Here is a 21,429-nt window from a genome sequence, read left to right on the forward strand (position 1 = left end):
CCGCCGGACTCATAAACCACTTACGTCGCGCCTTCGTGACGTACGGGACACCAGAAGAGCTCGCGTCGGATGGGGGACCGGAGTTCACCTCCACCGAGACCAGGTCATTCCTGCACAGATGGGGCGTACACCACCGCTTGTCATCGGTGGCCTTCCCTCACAGCAACTGTCGCGCGGAGATTGGAGTTAAGACAATGAAACGACTTATCACGGACAACACCAGCCCGCAGGGAGAACTTGACACTGACGCTGTGCAGAGAGCGATACTACAATATCGTAACACGCCTGACCCTGACACGAAGATCTCCCCGGCAATGTGTGTCTTCGGCCGCCCGATACGCGATTTCATCCCAATTATCCCCGGGAAGTACAGACCGCACGACACTTGGCATGAGACCCTGAAAGCGAGGGAGGAGGCCCTCCGCAAACGTCATATCCGCACAGCCGACACCTGGGCAGAACACACCAAACGCCTTCTGCCACTTGCTGTAGGGGACCAAGTCCGCGTACAGAATCAGACAGGATTCCACCCAAAAAAATGGGACAAGACAGGCAGTATCGTGGAGGTACGCCAACACGACCAATACGTGATCAAGATCGATGGCTCGGGCAGAGTCACACTTCGGAACAGGAAATTCCTGCGCAAGTTTAGCCCAGTTCGCAATGACCAGCTGCCACCCCGGTCTATCTATGATGATCTAGCAACCCGAATCACTGTACCTGCACCCGTTGTAACACCGCAACTGCCTGACCTCGACAGCGAACCCGTGACATCTGCGACGCCAACGGGGCCCACGCCGGCACTGACGTCAGTATGCACACCCCGGCGCAAGACGACACCCGTTTTAGACACGCCAGCAGCACCAGGACGAGGCACACCGAGGCGCGCGATCCTTCAGACGCCACCATCGGCCCCTGAAACCCCGAGAGCCCCATCCCCACTGGGGCCCGATGTGACACCACCAGCACCAGCGATAGGTCAACGCCGATCCACCAGAGCGACCAGCGTGCCTGCCTGGCACAAGGACTACTCCATGGAATAGTCACACGATGGGCGATATAAACTTTTGTTCATTCATTAAACTTAATATTTTCTCAGCCTTTATCTATTAACATAATAAAGACTCGGAGGGAGATAGAGAACATTGTACTTTACGGTAATTCTACATATCGACGGTTCCCTGTGCCAGTGCGCATGCGCAGCCTGACCCGGAGCCAGGGATGTTGTGGGTGTTTCAACCTGTTCAATACTTGTTTGATTATTGTCGTTCCACGCTAATAAAGTGGTCGAACAAATTGAACTCAGTTCTTATTTAGTGACCGGGTTTGGGTCAGAGGGCAAGGAAAGCCCGAGTGAAACAGGGGATACAGGTTCAAGTCCTGTGACCACAGGTTAGAGTTCTGGGGTCATGTCATGTAAACAAGGGATACAGGTTCGAGTCCTGTGACCACAGGTTAGAGTCCTGGGGTAATTGTTGGGAGGGTCTAGAGTCCTTCAGAGGAAGAAAAGCTTTAAGGTAATCGAGAAGAGCGGGTCTCTGATCCTGCACACTAAAATGAGAAAAGAGAGCTATCAGGCGGTAGGTAAGACAAGGGGATTTCGGTCCGATTCAAGGAGACACGTTTCAAGGCTATAAGGCTAGTGACAAGTTAAGAACATACAATGGGGAATAACTCTTCAAAGAACATAGTTACCCAAAGGAACATGTTGTAAGGGAGTACAGGGCTGGATAACATGGACAGCGGGAAGACAGGATCCCTTCTCACTGACCGGGCCCTTAGATCCAAAGATAGGACACACCGTCAGGTCTGTGTTGACGGAGGGGAGAGTGGGATGCTCGAGACAGAATGAAACACCCTGGAGGGCGTTAGCACCTTGGCTAACGGAGTCACAAGCTGAGACAGGACGTACACAAGGTAAACGAGCGAGGAGGCGAATACAATGTGAGTGGGAAGGTTGAGTTTGTGTTCGATGTAAGTTAAGTGTTCCAACCTGGAACTTGTATGTGTGGAACAACTTGTATGTTTGTATGGAGATAATGATTGGTCGTCATCGTAAATGTGAAGACTTTGGAGGAGGTGAATTGCGCACACCAAATCCGGAGGAAGGACGAGGATGACTGGTTCTGCACGTGTTGTTAATTCATAGTGATGGGCGAATGTCATTGAGAGTGTTTTTACCGGTGTGTGTGTATCTGTCTGTGTGTGTGTCTGTGTGTGTGTGTATCTGTCTGTGTCTGTGTGTGAACTCTATAGGGAATTGAATAATTAAAACCACTTCGGCAGACAGTTTGGAGATTATGTGTGAGAATTCCCTCCAGTAATCGTGCTGTGGTGAAGCTGTGGGATGTCAAATGGACCAAGGCTCGGGTTTTCTCATGGTCCGATAAACTCTGTATGCTGTTTTGGCTTTGAACACTGTACGTGGTACGTGATAAATGGATAGTTTCTTCGGAGCATCATTTTGATTTTAAATTCAAATTCAGTTCTGTTTCCACCTTGCATGTTTCATAAGGCTGATCGACGTTACGGGTTTGTGTGAGTGCGTGATGACGTCATCACGCGGCCGAATCGAATTACATTCAGGATACGAGATTGATTCTAAGAAATATATGTTGAAAATGTTGAAACCAAGGATTGCTCGATTTTTTATCGTTCGCGAATGAGTGCACGCATTCTCGGACATAGAGAACGACAATCCTTTTGGCGGTAATAAATGTTATTTGCGGTTGTTGTTGTTGATTGGGCTTCGTGACCGAAAGAGGAAAAAAAAAAAACGTCACTTCCGGCGTGGCCCAACATCGAGCAACTCGGTATCTATACAAAGGCTATTTTGATATTGATGCGAGGTGAATGCCGGCGATGACTTGCCGGCCTGTGTTTGGTGGGTGCTTCGTGTGCCTGTTGGCGCCGGAGTGGAGCTATCTGTTGTTGTTTGGTGGGTGTTACAAAGTGTCTGCTGTTTTCACGTATAACGTCTGGGCTGTGCCAAGAGAACAGTGTACTGAAGGAGGGATGCACAGGAGGGAGTTTTATGGAATGGTTTTAAAATCACACGGTTGAATGTGGAGTGGTTTTGCTTCGGTAGCCATGCTGGTTGGCGAACGGGAGGGTTATTGATTGTGAAGCTCCTGGTGTTGGATGCTGTTTGGAGGTTTTGTGTTCATGTTAGTACATTTTGAACCTCCATGGTTTATAGTTAATTAGAGAGAGGTGTGCGAAAGAAAAGGTGAGCGAGTGGTTAGTGCAGGTGAGCAGATGCATCAGTGGTGACGATAATGGTGTGATGTGATTGGCCAGCCCTCTCCACAATGTGTTTGAATCTCAGCTCAGCTCAGGGATGAGATGAAAGAGAAGTCCATTTGAAGGGGGGCGAGCTATCGCAGGCATTGTGAAGGTAATCTTCTGGTTGCTCAACCCAGCAAGTTTTAATGGTTTGGTAGCTATTGTGTTGAAATGCGCATGGAGTTGGTATTTTAAAACGCGGTTTTTTTAATATCTTCACGGCCACCGTATCTGCGAAATTTCGTGCTCTTTGTGTACTGTACAATTTTACCGACATTGGACAACAGTTTGGATGGTGAGCGACGCGGGACCGAGGGGCGGAGGATTATGGGATGTAGAGGAATGGTTGCTTAGCAACGACATCGATCTGGAAGGAAGGAGCGGCGGTGGAGGTGAAACAAGCCGCCAGAGAGCGCGAACTAATGAAGCAAAGAGAAGGACTTACACCACACGCCATGATTACACAGGATTGATGGGCCTAATTGCCTCCTCATACGTTGAGATTCATTGCATAGCTTTCTGTGCGGGAAACGGACAGGGAAAAACATGTCTGTTGTGTTTATATGGGCCTCTACCTGTCAGGGTAAATTCATTAGATTTCATCGGATAATTATATTTATTGTCACAATGGTAGAGGATTGGAATAATGTCGATTGGAAGTTAAGGGGGATTTAAATGCTTGGACAGCAGAAAGGGTTTGATGGATGGATGGAATCACTCTGCGCCGACAATGATATTGCTGTGAATTACCCGTGTTTAATCATTACTCCTGTGAATAACTTATCTTTGAATTATTTGGGAATCTATTTTGTGAATTATGATAACCGAACACACAGGTGTGATCTGCACAATGTTTTGTGAACACCTAGACACGGTACACCAGTGTGTTTTGACCTGTAATGGTGGTGATGGGGATAATCTTAGGATCAATGGGACCAACAAGTGATACTCATGATAATGTTTGTATGTGATATTAATCAGAAAAGTGATTTTCACACACCTTTTACCGGATTGGTTGTCAAATACATAAGAAATGGAGATAGTGTATGGAAACCGTGTTAGTTACTTTCAGACTAAGCTCATAAAAATAGGAAAATTGGGGGAAAATAACTAATTGGGAACGAACCATGATGTTTCTTTTGGTCATAATTGATATAAACTTTTGTTTTGAGAATCCTTTACCTTAAGACTTTGATAATCTGTTAATTGAGGATAAGAAAAAGTTACTGAGAATTGAATCAAGATAATAATATATTAAGTTAAGGTACTTACATAATATTGGAAAAGGGTCTCTGTTATTAAATTTATCGACAGATTGGTCAACACTACATATAAGAAATCAAGTTATAAGGAAAAAAAACATGGTATTTATGTAACCATAATGCAGAACTAGCAGAACCCGCGCTCTGCGCAACATGTTGGGGTGGGTGTGTTTGAGAAAGGATCTGATGCAGAGTATCAGTAGTAATTTTACTTTAATGCAGTAAGTGGAATACGATTTCACTGTTTCAGAACCATTTTATTTACTTTTTTGTACCATGCACCTCATATGGTCTTTGAGATAATGCAAGCCGAATATCACGTTACTCGAACGCTGAACAAAGTCAAAGATAGCGCGACACGAAACCACAAACTCGGAAATAATATATAAGATGATAAAGAATGGCGAGACCAACAGCAATCATGAAATCGATTAAATGGAATTTGGAATTGTACCATGTATTGTAACTGTATTGCTCTCACTGATTAGGAGATGATACTGACCTGACTGTAATTTAAATAAAATGACCACAATTTGTGGAAAGACAAACAAAAGAATAAACGAGAATTATGCGGAGTACAGAAAACATAACGATGAAATAAATGTTAAATCAGTCAAAATAAAAGAATTATATATTGAAAAGAGTGCAATGATGCTTCAAGCCAATGTAAATATTAAGGCCCGGTCACACCTTGACGTTTTAGCCAGCGATGGCAACGTATTAAAATGTATCTAAAACGCTGGCTTACGTTGAACTTTTGATGTTTTTTTTTTTTTAAAGATTCGGACGTATTCATAGCGACTTGGTCTTATGTATAACGCATTGGTAACAGACACAGAACGTTTCGTTGTGTTATAGATAACTTATACCAACGAATGCTGAACCTGTTGTCGGCCTACACAACCGATGCCCAACGATAGTCTAACTTAGGCATAGCGCGTTGCATGCATCGCCGACGATGTCGTGACGTAGCCTATTAAAAGGCTGACGCACAACGATTCGAATCATAACTGCCGTAGAAATGGAAGTGTCAACATCGCGGTCACACCTTGGCGATCTTGCCAGCGTATGCCGACCTAAGAAAAATGTCTAAAACGTTGGGGCACGTCAAATACGGTATGAGTAAGTTTGGTATACGTGAGTACAACGCTAAAGTACGCTATCATACGTCGTAGTAAGTAGAGTACGTCAAGAAATTTTAAACATGTTCAAAATTTTACGACGTACTCGGCGTATGACACACGTTCCGCATGCGATGGGGATAAGTTTTACACACGATATGTGGACGCTTACACACGTCCACAAAGGCTACTTATAAGCTACTCATAAGTCGAAACACGTCGCGGTAATGTCTTTTTTACGCGAAACTTATTTCTAACTTATGTTTGACGTGCTTTGAACCAATTCTTTATGTAGTCCCAACACACATCGACGTATGTAGACGTATTCCAATGACGTCTTCCGGTCGACAAAAAAAAAAAATTAACGTGTTTCGAGCTTACAACTGCCATATAAAGACGTGTTCCCAGCGGTTTTGGGAATTGGTATATAAAAATGCTGCTCATAAAAGGGGAACCCAACAGTGTTTTCGAGTCCTTTTTGAGTCGATGTCCATGTCAGCAGTATCAGTATCAGTATTAGTATTAGTATTAGTATTAGTAGTAGTTTGTTCATGTTGGCAGTAGTAGGTGAGTGTGAGGGGGAGGGTGTGGGTTATGATGGATCGTCCTTGCGTTTAACGATTTAACGATTTAAATGATAAACTCAACGATTTAAATGGCTGCATCTCCACTATTGAAAGTAGACGCTTGCGCTCAACAATTGGATTTTTTTTACACTCAACGACTTTTAAACGGTACCACTCAGCTATTTCATTGTTTACAATGAACGATTTAAATTGCTGTCACTCGCCTTTGTTTTTTGACGCTGGGGTTTGGAAATTTGAAGCGTTTCTTCTGAACGTGTTAAAACGCTCAAACTCGACTATTTTAAATAGACGCTGCCGATGGACAATTGGAATCATAGCCAAGCTAGACATCGAAGTGTGAACATCCTCGTCATGCCGAAGAAAAGTTTGAAGAATGCTGCAAATAAGTGTCCTGGCCGTGGCCGTGGACGCTGACGCAAGGACGATCCATTATACCGACGTCTTTCAGCCTATGAGTAACTTAAAAGTAACGTCTATCGATGTGTGGCAACGATCGCGTAACGTGCCAACAACACGTTAATCATAGGTTAGAAATAAGTTTCGGGTACGCGAAACATTACCTCGGCGTGTCTCAACTTATGATTAACTTACAAGTAGCATGTGTTGACGTCTGTCAACGATCGCAGACCGTGCATACAACTTGTGGCCAGCGTAGCGGAACGTGTGAGTCATACGCCGGCATACGTCGTGAAATTTCAAGCATGAAAAAATTTGAGGACAACCAAAAAGTACAACGTTTAAAGCCAACGTACAACGACGTATGGCAGTGTTTTTCAGCGTGCTCTCAATGTTATCAAAACTCACCCATAACGTATTCAACGTGTGCCAGCGTTTTAGAAAAAAAAATTTAAAAAATCGGCATACGTTGGCTAAAACGTCAAGGTGTGACCGGGCCTTTACCTATGTTATCTGTCTTCTGATTAATTGGACAAGTGCATGATTTTTATTGAGTGGTACTTCTTGTACGTTTACATAAGTAAGTTCAGGTATTTCTAACACTGACGACCATCTTTCATCAGCACAAAAGTGCCAAGTTAACTGGAAAAATAAATAAATAATGGCAGTTGCTCTGGAACTGCTTGTGAATGAAACTGTGGATTGTTTAGCAGATAATGATTGCAAATGTTAAAATGGTAACTGTGAAAAATCGAAATGCGTTGGATTCGGTACTTGAAAGAAGTAGCTAACTTTCATATTTTTGTCGAGATAATGGAATATATTTTTTTGGTGAAAAGAATTATTGATTACAAATTGGAACCCTGATAAAGACTGTTTGCTTTTACATGGAAATAGCAAATGAGATGAATGTTTTGAGTATATGTACAACTGAGATTTCTGTATATTTTAGCATGTTTTGGAAAGGAAAAAAATAACAAGGAAAGGGATAAAATATTGATATGACAAATAATACAAGTTGAATGCATTTTGTAAGAACCTTTGTCAGTGTTGTGGAAATACATAAACCCACGAAGTTTGTTGATTGGTGTTTAATTGATGCTTTATTTGTTTCGGAGTGTTGAAAGCAGTCTTTGATGCACTGTACGATTTCGTCAAGTGGAGCTTTGAAAGAATTTCAAGTGGAGCTTTGAAAGAATGAAATTTCAAAGAAAAAGGGTGTGATCATCACACACATCACATACTTTTCAAACAAACATCACACACTTTTCAAACAAACATCACACAGATCACAAACTTTTCAAACAGACATCACACACTTTTCAAACAGACATCACACACTTTTCAAACAGACATCACACACTTTTCAAACAGACATCACACACTTTTCAAACAGACATCACACACTTTTCAAACAGACATCACACACTTTTCAAACAGACATCACACACTTTTCAAACAGACATCACACACTTTTCAAACAGACATCACACACTTTTCAAACAGACATCACACACTTTTCAAACAGACATCACACACTTTTCAAACAGACATCACACACTTTTCAAACGGACATCACACGCTTTTCAAACGGACATCACCCGCTTTTCAAACGGACATCACCCGCTTTTCAAACGGACATCACCCGCTTTTCAAACGGACATCACCCGCTTTTCAAACGGACATCACCCGCTTTTCAAACGGACATCACCCGCTTTTCAAACGGACATCACCCGCTTTTCAAACGGACATCACCCGCTTTTCAAACGGACATCACCCGCTTTTCAAACGGACATCACCCGCTTTTCAAACGGACATCACCCGCTTTTCAAACGGACATCACCCGCTTTTCAAACGGACGCCACCCGCTTTTCAAACGGACATCACACGCCACCCGCTTTTCAAACGGACATCACACGCCACCCGCTTTTCAAACGGACATCACACGCCACACGCTTTTCAAACGGACATCACACGCCACACGCTTTTCAAACGGACATCACACGCCACACGCTTTTCAAACGGACATCACACGCCACACGCTTTTCAAACGGACATCACACGCCACACGCTTTTCAAACGGACATCACACGCCACACGCTTTTCAAACGGACATCACACGCCACACGCTTTTCAAACGGACATCACACGCCACACGCTTTTCAAACGGACATCACACGCCACACGCTTTTCAAACGGACATCACACGCCACACGCTTTTCAAACGGACATCACACGCCACACGCTTTTCAAACGGACATCACACGCCACACGCTTTTCAAACGGACATCACACGCCACACGCTTTTCAAACGGACATCACACGCCACACGCTTTTCAAACGGACATCACACGCCACACGCTTTTCAAACGGACATCACACGCCACACGCTTTTCAAACGGACATCACACGCCACACGCTTTTCAAACGGACATCACACGCCACACGCTTTTCAAACGGACATCACACGCCACACGCTTTTCAAACGGACATCACACGCCACACGCTTTTCAAACGGACATCACACGCCACACGCTTTTCAAACGGACATCACACGCCACACGCTTTTCAAACGGACATCACACGCCACACGCTTTTCAAACGGACATCACACGCCACACGCTTTTCAAACGGACATCACACGCCACACGCTTTTCAAACGGACATCACACGCCACACGCTTTTCAAACGGACATCACACGCCACACGCTTTTCAAACGGACATCACACGCCACACGCTTTTCAAACGGACATCACACGCCACACGCTTTCAAACGGACATCACACGCCACACGCTTTTCAAACGGACATCACGCGACACACGCTTTTCAAACGGACATCACACGCCACACGCTTTTCAAACGGACATCACACGCCACACGCTTTTCAAACGGACATCACACGCCACACGCTTTTCAAACGGACATCACACGCCACACGCTTTTCAAACGGACATCACACGCCACACGCTTTTCAAACGGACATCACACGCCACACGCTTTTCAAACGGACATCACACGCCACACGCTTTTCAAACGGACATCACACGCCACACGCTTTTCAAACGGACATCACACGCCACACGCTTTTCAAACGGACATCACACGCCACACGCTTTCAAACGGACATCACACGCCACACGCTTTTCAAACGGACATCACACGCCACACGCTTTTCAAACGGACATCACACGCCACACGCTTTTCAAACGGACATCACACGCCACACGCTTTTCAAACGGACATCACACGCCACACGCTTTTCAAACGGACATCACACGCCACACGCTTTTCAAACGGACATCACACGCCACACGCTTTTCAAACGGACATCACACGCCACACGCTTTTCAAACGGACATCACACGCCACACGCTTTCAAACGGACATCACACGCCACACGCTTTTCAAACGGACATCACACGCCACACGCTTTTCAAACGGACATCACACGCCACACGCTTTTCAAACGGACATCACACGCCACACGCTTTTCAAACGGACATCACACGCCACACGCTTTTCAAACGGACATCACACGCCACACGCTTTTCAAACGGACATCACACGCCACACGCTTTTCAAACGGACATCACACGCCACACGCTTTTCAAACGGACATCACACGCCACACGCTTTTCAAACGGACATCACACGCCACACGCTTTTCAAACGGACATCACACGCCACACGCTTTTCAAACGGACATCACACGCCACACGCTTTTCAAACGGACATCACACGCCACACGCTTTTCAAACGGACATCACACGCCACACGCTTTTCAAACGGACATCACACGCCACACGCTTTTCAAACGGACATCACACGCCACACGCTTTTCAAACGGACATCACACGCCACACGCTTTTCAAACGGACATCACACGCCACACGCTTTTCAAACGGACATCACACGCCACACGCTTTTCAAACGGACATCACACGCCACACGCTTTTCAAACGGACATCACACGCCACACGCTTTTCAAACGGACATCACACGCCACACGCTTTTCAAACGGACATCACACGCCACACGCTTTTCAAACGGACATCACACGCCACACGCTTTTCAAACGGACATCACACGCCACACGCTTTTCAAACGGACATCACACGCCACACGCTTTTCAAACGGACATCACACGCCACACGCTTTTCAAACGGACATCACACGCCACACGCTTTTCAAACGGACATCACACGCCACACGCTTTTCAAACGGACATCACACGCCACACGCTTTTCAAACGGACATCACACGCCACACGCTTTTCAAACGGACATCACACGCCACACGCTTTTCAAACGGACATCACACGCCACACGCTTTTCAAACGGACATCACACGCCACACGCTTTTCAAACGGACATCACACGCCACACGCTTTTCAAACGGACATCACACGCCACACGCTTTTCAAACGGACATCACACGCCACACGCTTTTCAAACGGACATCACACGCCACACGCTTTTCAAACGGACATCACACGCCACACGCTTTTCAAACGGACATCACACGCCACACGCTTTTCAAACGGACATCACACGCCACACGCTTTTCAAACGGACATCACACGCCACACGCTTTTCAAACGGACATCACACGCCACACGCCAAACGGGACATCACACGCCACACGCTTTTCAAACGGACATCACACGCCACATGCTTTTCAAACGGACATCACACGCCACACGCTTTTCAAACGGACATCACACGCCACACGCTTTTCAAACGGACATCACACGCCACACGCTTTTCAAACGGACATCACACGCCACACGCTTTTCAAACGGACATCACACGCCACACGCTTTTCAAACGGACATCACACGCCACACGCTTTTCAAACGGACATCACACGCCACACGCTTTTCAAACGGACATCACACGCCACACGCTTTTCAAACGGACATCACACGCCACACGCTTTTCAAACGGACATCACACGCCACACGCTTTTCAAACGGACATCACACGCCACACGCTTTTCAAACGGACATCACACGCCACACGCTTTTCAAACGGACATCACACGCCACACGCTTTTCAAACGGACATCACACGCCACACGCTTTTCAAACGGACATCACACGCCACACGCTTTTCAAACGGACATCACACATCACACGCTTTTCAAACGGACATCACACATCACACGCTTTTCAAACGGACATCACACATCACACGCTTTTCAAACGGACATCACACATCACACGCTTTTCAAACGGACATCGCACGGTGTCACTCGCTCAAATGCACGGTGTCACTCGCTCAAATGCACGGTGTCACTCGCTCAAATGCACGGTGTCACTCGCTCAAATGCACGGTGTCACTCGCTCAAATGCACGGTGTCACTCGCTCAAATGCACGGTGTCACTCGCTCAAATGCACGGTGTCACTCGCTCAAATGCACGGTGTCACTCGCTCAAATGCACGGTGTCACTCGCTCAAATGCACGGTGTCACTCGCTCAAATGCACGGTGTCACTCGCTCAAATGCACGGTGTCACTCGCTCAAATGCACGGTGTCACTCGCTCAAATGCACGGTGTCACTCGCTCAAATGCACGGTGTCACTCGCTCAAATGCACGGTGTCACTCGCTCAAATGCACGGTGTCACTCGCTCAAATGCACGGTGTCACTCGCTCAAATGCACGGTGTCACTCGCTCAAATGCACGGTGTCACTCGCTCAAATGCACGGTGTCACTCGCTCAAATGCACGGTGTCACTCGCTCAAATGCACGGTGTCACTCGCTCAAATGCACGGTGTCACTCGCTCAACTGCACGGTGTCACTCGCTCAACTGCACGGTGTCACTCGCTCAACTGCACGGTGTCACTCGCTCAACTGCACGGTGTCACTCGCTCAACTGCACGGTGTCACTCGCTCAACTGCACGGTGTCACTCGCTCAACTGCACGGTGTCACTCGCTCAACTGCACGGTGTCACTCGCTCAACTGCACGGTGTCACTCGCTCAAATGCACGGTGTCACTCGCTCAAATGCACGGTGTCACTCGCTCAAATGCACGGTGTCACTCGCTCAAATGCACGGTGTCACTCGCTCAAATGCACGGTGTCACTCGCTCAAATGCACGGTGTCACTCGCTCAAATGCACGGTGTCACTCGCTCAAATGCACGGTGTCACTCGCTCAAATGCACGGTGTCACTCGCTCAAATGCACGGTGTCACTCGCTCAAATGCACGGTGTCACTCGCTCAAATGCACGGTGTCACTCGCTCAAATGCACGGTGTCACTCGCTCAAATGCACGGTGTCACTCGCTCAAATGCACGGTGTCACTCGCTCAAATGCACGGTGTCACTCGCTCAAATGCACGGTGTCACTCGCTCAAATGCACGGTGTCACTCGCTCAAATGCACGGTGTCACTCGCTCAAATGCACGGTGTCACTCGCTCAAATGCACGGTGTCACTCGCTCAACTGCACGGTGTCACTCGCTCAACTGCACGGTGTCACTCGCTCAACTGCACGGTGTCACTCGCTCAACTGCACGGTGTCACTCGCTCAACTGCACGGTGTCACTCGCTCAACTGCACGGTGTCACTCGCTCAACTGCACGGTGTCACTCGCTCAACTGCACGGTGTCACTCGCTCAACTGCACGGTGTCACTCGCTCAACTGCACGGTGTCACTCGCTCAACTGCACGGTGTCACTCGCTCAACTGCACGGTGTCACTCGCTCAACTGCACGGTGTCACTCGCTCAACTGCACGGTGTCACTCGCTCAACTGCACGGTGTCACTCGCTCAACTGCACGGTGTCACTCGCTCAACTGCACGGTGTCACTCGCTCAACTGCACGGTGTCACTCGCTCAAATACACGGTGTCACTCGCTCAAATACACGGTGTCACTCGCTCAAATACACGGTGTCACTCGCTCAAATACACGGTGTCACTCGCTCAAATACACGGTGTCACTCGCTCAAATACACGGTGTCACTCGCTCAAATACACGGTGTCACTCGCTCAAATACACGGTGTCACTCGCTCAAATACACGGTATAACTCACACACGGTGTCACTCGCTTAAATGCACGGTGTCACTCGCTTAAATGCACGGTATCACTCGCTCAAATGCACGGTATCACTCACTCAAATACACGGTATCACTCACTCAAATACACGGTATAACTCACTGAACTACACGGTATCACACATACACGGTGTCACTCGCTTAAATGCACGGTGTCACTCGCTTAAATGCACGGTATCACTCGCTTAAATGCACGGTATCACTCCCTTAAATGCACGGTATCACTCACTCAAATGCACGGTATCACTCACTCAAATGCACGGTATCACTCACTCAAATGCACGGTATCACTCACTCAAATGCACGGTATCACTCACTCAAATGCACGGTATCACTCACTCAAATGCACGGTATCACTCACTCAAATGCACGGTATCACTCACTCAAATGCACGGTATCACTCACTCAAATGCACGGTATCACTCACTCAAATGCACGGTATCACTCACTCAAATGCACGGTATCACTCACTCAAATGCACGGTATCACTCACTCAAATGCACGGTATCACTCACTCAAATGCACGGTATCACTCACTCAAATGCACGGTATCACTCACTGAAATGCACGGTATCACTCACTGAAATGCACGGTATCACTCACTGAAATGCACGGTATCACTCACTGAAATGCACGGTATCACTCACTCAAATGCACGGTATCACTCACTCAAATGCACGGTATCACTCACTGAAATGCACGGTATCACTCACTGAAATGCACGGTATCACTCACTGAAATGCACGGTATCACTCACTGAAATGCACGGTATCACTCACTAAAATACACGGTATCACTCACACAAATAGATGGTACCACTCACTGAACTACATGGTATCACTCACACACATACATGGTATCACTCACACACATACATGGTATCACTCACACACATACATGGTATCACTCACACACATACATGGTATCACTCACACACATACATGGTATCACTCACACAAATACACGGTATCACTCACACAAATACACGGTATCACTCACTTAAATACACTGACTCAAATACATGGTATCACTCACTGAACTACATGGTATCACTCACACAAATACATGGTATCACTCACTGAACTACATGGTATCACTCGCTGAACTATATGGTATCACTCGCTGAACTATATGGTATCACTCGCTGAACTATATGGTATCACTCGCTGAACTATATGGTATCACTCATACAAATACATTGTATCACTCACACAAATACATGGAATCACTCACACAAATACATGGTATCACTCACTGAACTCCATGGTATCACTCACACAAATAGATGGTATCATCACTTAACTACATGGTATCACTCACACACATACATGGTATCACTCACTTAACTGCATGGTATCACTCACACAAATACATGGTATCACTCACACAAATACTTAGGTATATCGATAATTCGGCGATTGACCCTGTCGCGCGCGGGTAGAGTGTTGACTTGGCCTTGGTGTGCACTTGGAACACACCCGTGACTGGTTTTCGGCGTTGTTCCGGGATGTCGCGACTGAATTGTCCGTCCGGTGGGCGAGATGGCCACCATTGGCTAAAGCGGCTGTTCGCACGCTGGGCGGGCGCAGAATTCGTAACAGTATATTTGTGTAACTAGTGCGGGCCCGGAGGTGCGGGCCCGTAGGTGTGTGAACGACGACTGGATTGGGGCATTTTTCACCCCCCCTCACCCCTCCCCCACCTCTCTCGTCCCCTCCTCTCTCCCCTCTCTCGTGCCAGTACCCTCTCTCGTGGGTGAGGCATGCCAGTATGTGCAGCTTCGTTCCTTCGCTCTCGTAAACGACGAATGGATTTTGGCATTGTTTCAATTGGATCGGACCAACTGTATCATAAATGGCCATAACTTGGGAAACACCTGGGAAACGTACTCAGGTCCCCAGCGTCAATTGTGACATCATATCAAACGAACAAGAATTGTGACGCCCCGTCTCTCTCCCCCCTCGCTCCCCAGAGTCTTGCCCCTCCTCTCTCCCCCTCCTCTGTCGCCCCTCTCTCTCGCCCCCACTCTCACCCCCTCTCTCACCCCTCCTCTCTCCCCCCTCTCTTGAATTGTGACGCCTCCTCTCTCTCACCCCTCCTCTCTCTCACCCCTCCTCTCTCCCCCCCCCTCCTCTCTCGCCCCTCTCTCTGTAAATGTATTCACAAATGTATTCACAAAAAAACAAAAAAAACAAATAAATAAATAAATAAATATTTATTGTGACGTCATTCGTGACGTCATAGCACCGTGTCCTGTCATTGGTTTGGTAAATAAATGGCCAAAACTTGGGCACCGCTTGTCCAATTAATATCAAACTTGACAAGGCACATACTGAGGTCCCCAGCGTCGATTGTGACATCATACCAAACGAAGATGAATTGTGACGTCAATCGTGGGGAATTTTTTTAATAATTAATAAACATTAATTGTGACGTCATTCGTGTCTTGTCATTGGTCGACAGAAATGGCCGTAACTTGGGAACCGCTCGTCCGATTGATATCAAACCTCAAAAAGGCACATCCGCGGGTCCCCAGCAATATTCGTGGCAAGTTTCAATCAGATTGGACCGGCGGTTGCCGAGAAACGGTGGTCGCATACAGACACACACACACACTCACTCACTCACTCACTCACTCACTCACTCACTCACTCACTCACTCACTCACTCACTCACGCGCACTCACACTCACACTCACACTCGCACTCACACTCACACTCACACTCTCACACACACTCTCACACACACTCTCACACACACTCTCACACACACTCTCACACTCACACACTCTCACACTCACACACTCTCACTCTCACACACTCTCACTCTCACACACTCTCACTCTCACACACTCTCACTCTCACACACTCTCACTCTCACACACTCTCACTCTCACACACTCTCACACAGCTGGAATTATAGTCAGATGTTAAGAACAGGAAGAGATAGGGAGAGAGGACAGAGAATTGTGGGTGAGGGTGCATGGAGTTGTAAGAGGGAGATTGAGAAGGGTGGGTGGGGGGGATTGAGGACTTGGGGTTGAGAAGGTGTTTGAGGATTTGACCAAAGGGGGAGGGGAGCACAGAGTGTGGGTGTGGTGGTGGGGGAGGAGCAGAGAGAAGTCAGAGTTGGGAGGGGGGTTAAGGACATGTGATTTTGTGTGGATGTGAGGAGGGGGGAGGGGTGTTTAGGGACCTGAAGTCACATTTTACATGATGCAGAATTTCCATGGGTCCATCATAGTCCCACTGTGTCTTTTGTGTTCTCGGGGTCTTTAGATTATCTGCGTCTTTAGGGTCTTTCCGATGGAACGGGAGGCCGTGCAGACATTAAAGATCCCAAATTTTGTCTCCAAAAGAGTAGGCCGCCGTGTGCCGTTAACAGAGCCAAAATACAAACCTCCCCCCCCCCCCCCGCAGTGATTATGGCGATGATAATGGCAAATCAGAGGTGTGGTGTGTTTTCAGCCTTGCGTGTTAATATACAGCGTGGAATAAAATAGTTCCTGGCCTCGTGTATTGATTTCGTCGAGCTCCACTGAATCCTAAACTCTGAGAGGTACGAAAGCAAGGTCGATCTTAAAGACGAATAGTAAGCCGGTGTTTCACAAGGATAGGCCAGCTCCACCTGCATTACGTCCAAAAATAGACGCTGAGCTTCAACGATTGGAACAAGCACATGAATTGGCCGGCTGGGAACTATTTTATTCCACGCTGCATATCAATCCGCAAGAGGCTCATGCGCATGCGCACCGCTGTGCTTCGGACCCGGGCGGATTGAGCAGAGCACACTCGAATCGACGGGTTTGGGCCAAACAGGTAAAATAAATAAATATACATGTGTGTATATATATATATATATATATATATATATATATATATATGTATATATATGTATATATGTATATATGTATATATGTGTATATGTGTATATATGTATATATGTATATATATGTATATATGTATATATGTGTATATATATATATATATATATATATATATATATATATATATATATATATATATATATATATACATACTTTGGTTCTGACAAGAGCACTCGGTGTTTTCATAAAACGAGTAAAAACGGTTTTAACAAGAATTTCTCATTACATTTCTGAGAATGTTTTAAGTGATTCTTCACCGTCGAGAGAGTTTGTTGGTTGTGTGTGTGTGTGTGTGTGTGTGTGTGTGTGTGTGTGTGTGAGTTTTTGTGGGTTGTTGTGTGTTTGTTGGTTGTTGTTTGTGTGTGAGAGAGTTTGTTTGTGTGTGTGTGAGTTTGTGTGTTTATGTGTGTGAGTTTGTGTGTTTGTGTGTGTGAGTTTGTGTGTTTTTGTGTGTGTTTGTGTGTGTGAGTTTGTGTGTGAGTTTTTGTGTGTGTTTGTGTGTGTGTGAGTTTGTTGGTCACGAGGCTTGTGCTGTGGATGAAGCTTGATTTGTATATATTTATTTATTTAGAGAGAAAACACACTGAGCATGAAAAGGAAAAGAAAACAACCTTTCATTGGGCTTGACGTGTGTTTTTATTGGGCCTGAGCACGGAGGCTCGCTCGCTTCGGTGAACAGTGGTCGTTATGAAAACGGTTTCCATTTCAAAATTCGCTTTGTATTGATGTATTCCTGTGTGCTTGTGTGTGAGTGTCTAATTGGTTGTTATTCCACCAATGGAGTTGAGGGAATGGAGAAGTCCGTCCGAGTGACCTTCTGATCCTCACGTTATCTCAACATGGTTCGATCGCGGCTGTGATTGGCTGAATCGTGTTGCCATTGTATGGAATGATTGTCTGACAGTCACCATGGCGACGCAGGAACGCGCGTGCTCCGTCCGTCGGAAGGACGTTAAAAGCTAGAAGACATGTCCGGCAAACGTTGGTCGTCATTGAATGTTCAAAAGATCCCACTGGTGGGTGTCCTTTGTAAAGATGACGCGAGTTATCGCGGGCACTCTGAAATCACTTGCTGCTCCGAGCTACGAAAGGGGGGCACCGCATCGGTAGCACAGCCGGTGCTCCCAGCAACGATGAAATGCAGGAGACAAACATGACCTTTTACCTCCTTGTTGTTTTCTCTTTGTTGCAGCACGTGGTCACGGAACCAATGGCGGTGTGCGGTCTTGAGTTCATCGAGACGATGGTGCTGCAGGTCGTGCAGACAAAGGCGGACGAATGGGCGAAGGTTGTGGCGAGTGAGGACAATCGACGATGTGTGAAGCACTTGCAGGAGGCCGACCACGTGGTGGTGCTCGTGGTGGCCTTCCACACTGCTGGAACGCTTGCACTCTCTCTCGGCTTTTGTTCGAAGGTGCCGTTTTATAAAACGGTCCGCAATGCCCACATACGTCCAAAACACCATTTTCAATGTCAACGTCCTTCCCCTTCCTCTAATCTTCACTCCCATTCGAAATCCAACCGGCACAGTGATGCCACGGACACATTGACCATTGATTTCCAAAACTTCAACGAGCGAACCATTTAATTAATTAATATTTTCACACCTCCCTGATTATCCTCGACCGATTTGGCGTTCTGCATAAGTTTCCACACGGACTGCGTACGTATTTTGTGTACGTATACCCCTCGTGGACATTTTGTGTGTTGCACTGGAGCCGAGGGTCAATTGACCCAGTTCGACGAGCTTGGACGTGCCACGACGACGAATCACGCGGTCCTTTTCTTGATTCGAACATTTATCCTATTGAAAGCATTATCCGATTCAAACCATCACCGGATTCCAACCTTCAACCGAATCAAACCATTACCGGATTCAAACCTTTATTCCAATTCAAAGCATTACCCGATTAAAACCATTACCGGATTCGAACCTTTACCCGATTAAAACCATTACCGGATTCAAACCTTAATTCCAATTCAAAGCATTACCCGATTCGAACCTTTACCGGATTCAAATTTATTTCCCTAATCCCTAATTTACCCCTTTACACTATTCCATTGTATATAATCTTTCTTTTGCACATCCCCTCTCCCCCTTTTTGTAATCCACAACAACCCCCCCCCCACCCCCCCTCCATTTTTATAATGGTACAACCCTTTCTCTGAATCAGGTAAAGGGGTAACGGATACGAACTTGACGGACGTTCGTTTTCGCGGGAAGCAGTGAAAGGATCGCGAAAGGCATCAGTTTGGGTGGGAACGAGGCTCCGCACCACAGATTCAAATTTGGCAAATCAGACCGTTCAACCCAACCTGACGCGTCACGTCTCACATCACGGCTCTCGCCATGTTTTTAAGAACATCGGAGAGGCCGACGACTGCCTTGGGGGTCCTCGAGCCTCGAATGTAAATTTTTTTTTTTTTTAATGCACACTGATCCCGCCAAGCTCTGTCAGAAAAATAACTTTTAAAAACATACATTTCCTGCTTAATTACAGATTCCCGTATGTATTGTGTGAATTTTAACATCACTGATCAAAAGTCGTTCAAAGATGTTCCTTCCTCGAGGGTCGTGGTGACCCAGGAACTTCCTCGATGGTCGTGGTGACCCAGGAACTTCCTCGATGGTCGTGGTCATCCAGGAACTTCCTCGAGGGTCGTGGTGACCCAGGAACTTCCTCGAGGGTCGTGGTGACTCAGGAACTTCCTCGAGGGTCGTGGTGACCCAGGAACTTCCTCGAGGGTCGTGGTGACCCAGGAACTTCCTCGAGGGTCGTGGTGACCCAGGAACTTCCTCGAGGGTCGTGGTGACCCAGGAACTTCCTCGAGGGTCGTGGTGACCCAGGAACTTCCTCGAGGGTCGTGGTGACCCAGGAACTTCCTCGACGTTCGTGGTGACCCAGGAACTTCCTCGAGGGTCGTGGTGACTCAGGAACTTCCTCGAGGGTCGTGGTGACCCAGGAACTTCCTCGAGGGTCGTGGTGACTCAGGAACTTCCTCGAGGGTCGTGGTGACTCAGGAACTTCCTCGAGGGTCGTGGTGACTCAGGAACTTCCTCGAGGGTCGTGGTCACCCAGGAACTTCCTCGAGGGTCGTGGTCACCCAGGAACTTCCTCGAGGGTCGTGGTCACCCAGGAACTTCCTCGAGGGTCGTGGTCACCCATGAACTTCCTCGAGGGTCGTGGTGACCCAGGAACTTCCTCGAGGGTCGTGGTGGCCCAGGAACTTCCTCGAGGGTCGTGGTGACCCAGGAATCATCACTCTTGCAGAATGTGCCGCTCATGCCCCGGCACTACCTGTGGGTGTGATTGTCTCACCTGATGGACGGACGCCACCGAAGGTGCACGGAGTTTGTTTTCACCCCTGTTTCTCTGTCCATGAGCAAGATATCTCAAAATGTTCCTGACGGATTCGGACAAAATTTGGCGGACGGGTTCGTTGTGTGACAAGGATGAATCGATTCAATTTCGGTGAAATCTCGGTCTGCGTCAAAGAGCTTTCCGTCTTTCATCTTCTGTCTTTCATCATCCTCATCCTCACCTTCACCTCCTCCCTTTCCTCCACCTCCCTTGTCCTTAATATCAACTTAACCCCCAAAAATTACTTCCCCATCCTTCCCTGCTTTCCTCCTGAACTCATTTGCATTCCCTTGCCATGCACAGACGGCTTGTCACGTGACTCGAAGCCAAGTGGCTCTCCTTCCTGGCTCATCACAATCTCACACCCCATATCCTGTCACATTATCAGTCGTGGCTGCTGCTCTTCTTGTCTCTTGCAACTGCAGCTTCTCCACACCTCAGCCTTGGATATTCTCCTCCAGCCACA

General features: G+C 47.1%; 1 protein-coding gene across 1 annotated transcript in view; it reads left to right on the top strand.

Moving 5' to 3' along the window:
* Positions 1 to 6,833: 6,833 nt before the first annotated feature.
* LOC147012521 (dynein axonemal heavy chain 17-like) overlaps positions 6,834 to 21,429 on the top strand; it is a 138,142-nt gene continuing 123,546 nt past the window's right edge. Inside the window, 2 exon segments of the mRNA XM_085855736.1 lie at positions 6,834 to 7,869; positions 18,794 to 19,015. Coding sequence (XP_085711862.1) covers positions 7,849 to 7,869; positions 18,794 to 19,015 — 243 coding nt within the window. The 5' untranslated portion in view covers positions 6,834 to 7,848.

Source organism: Eptatretus burgeri, chromosome 14 (genome assembly GCF_056783735.1).
Source record: "Eptatretus burgeri isolate ZD-2024b chromosome 14, Ebu_testis_v1, whole genome shotgun sequence".
In the NCBI taxonomy this organism is placed as follows: Eukaryota; Metazoa; Chordata; class Myxini; order Myxiniformes; family Myxinidae; genus Eptatretus; species Eptatretus burgeri.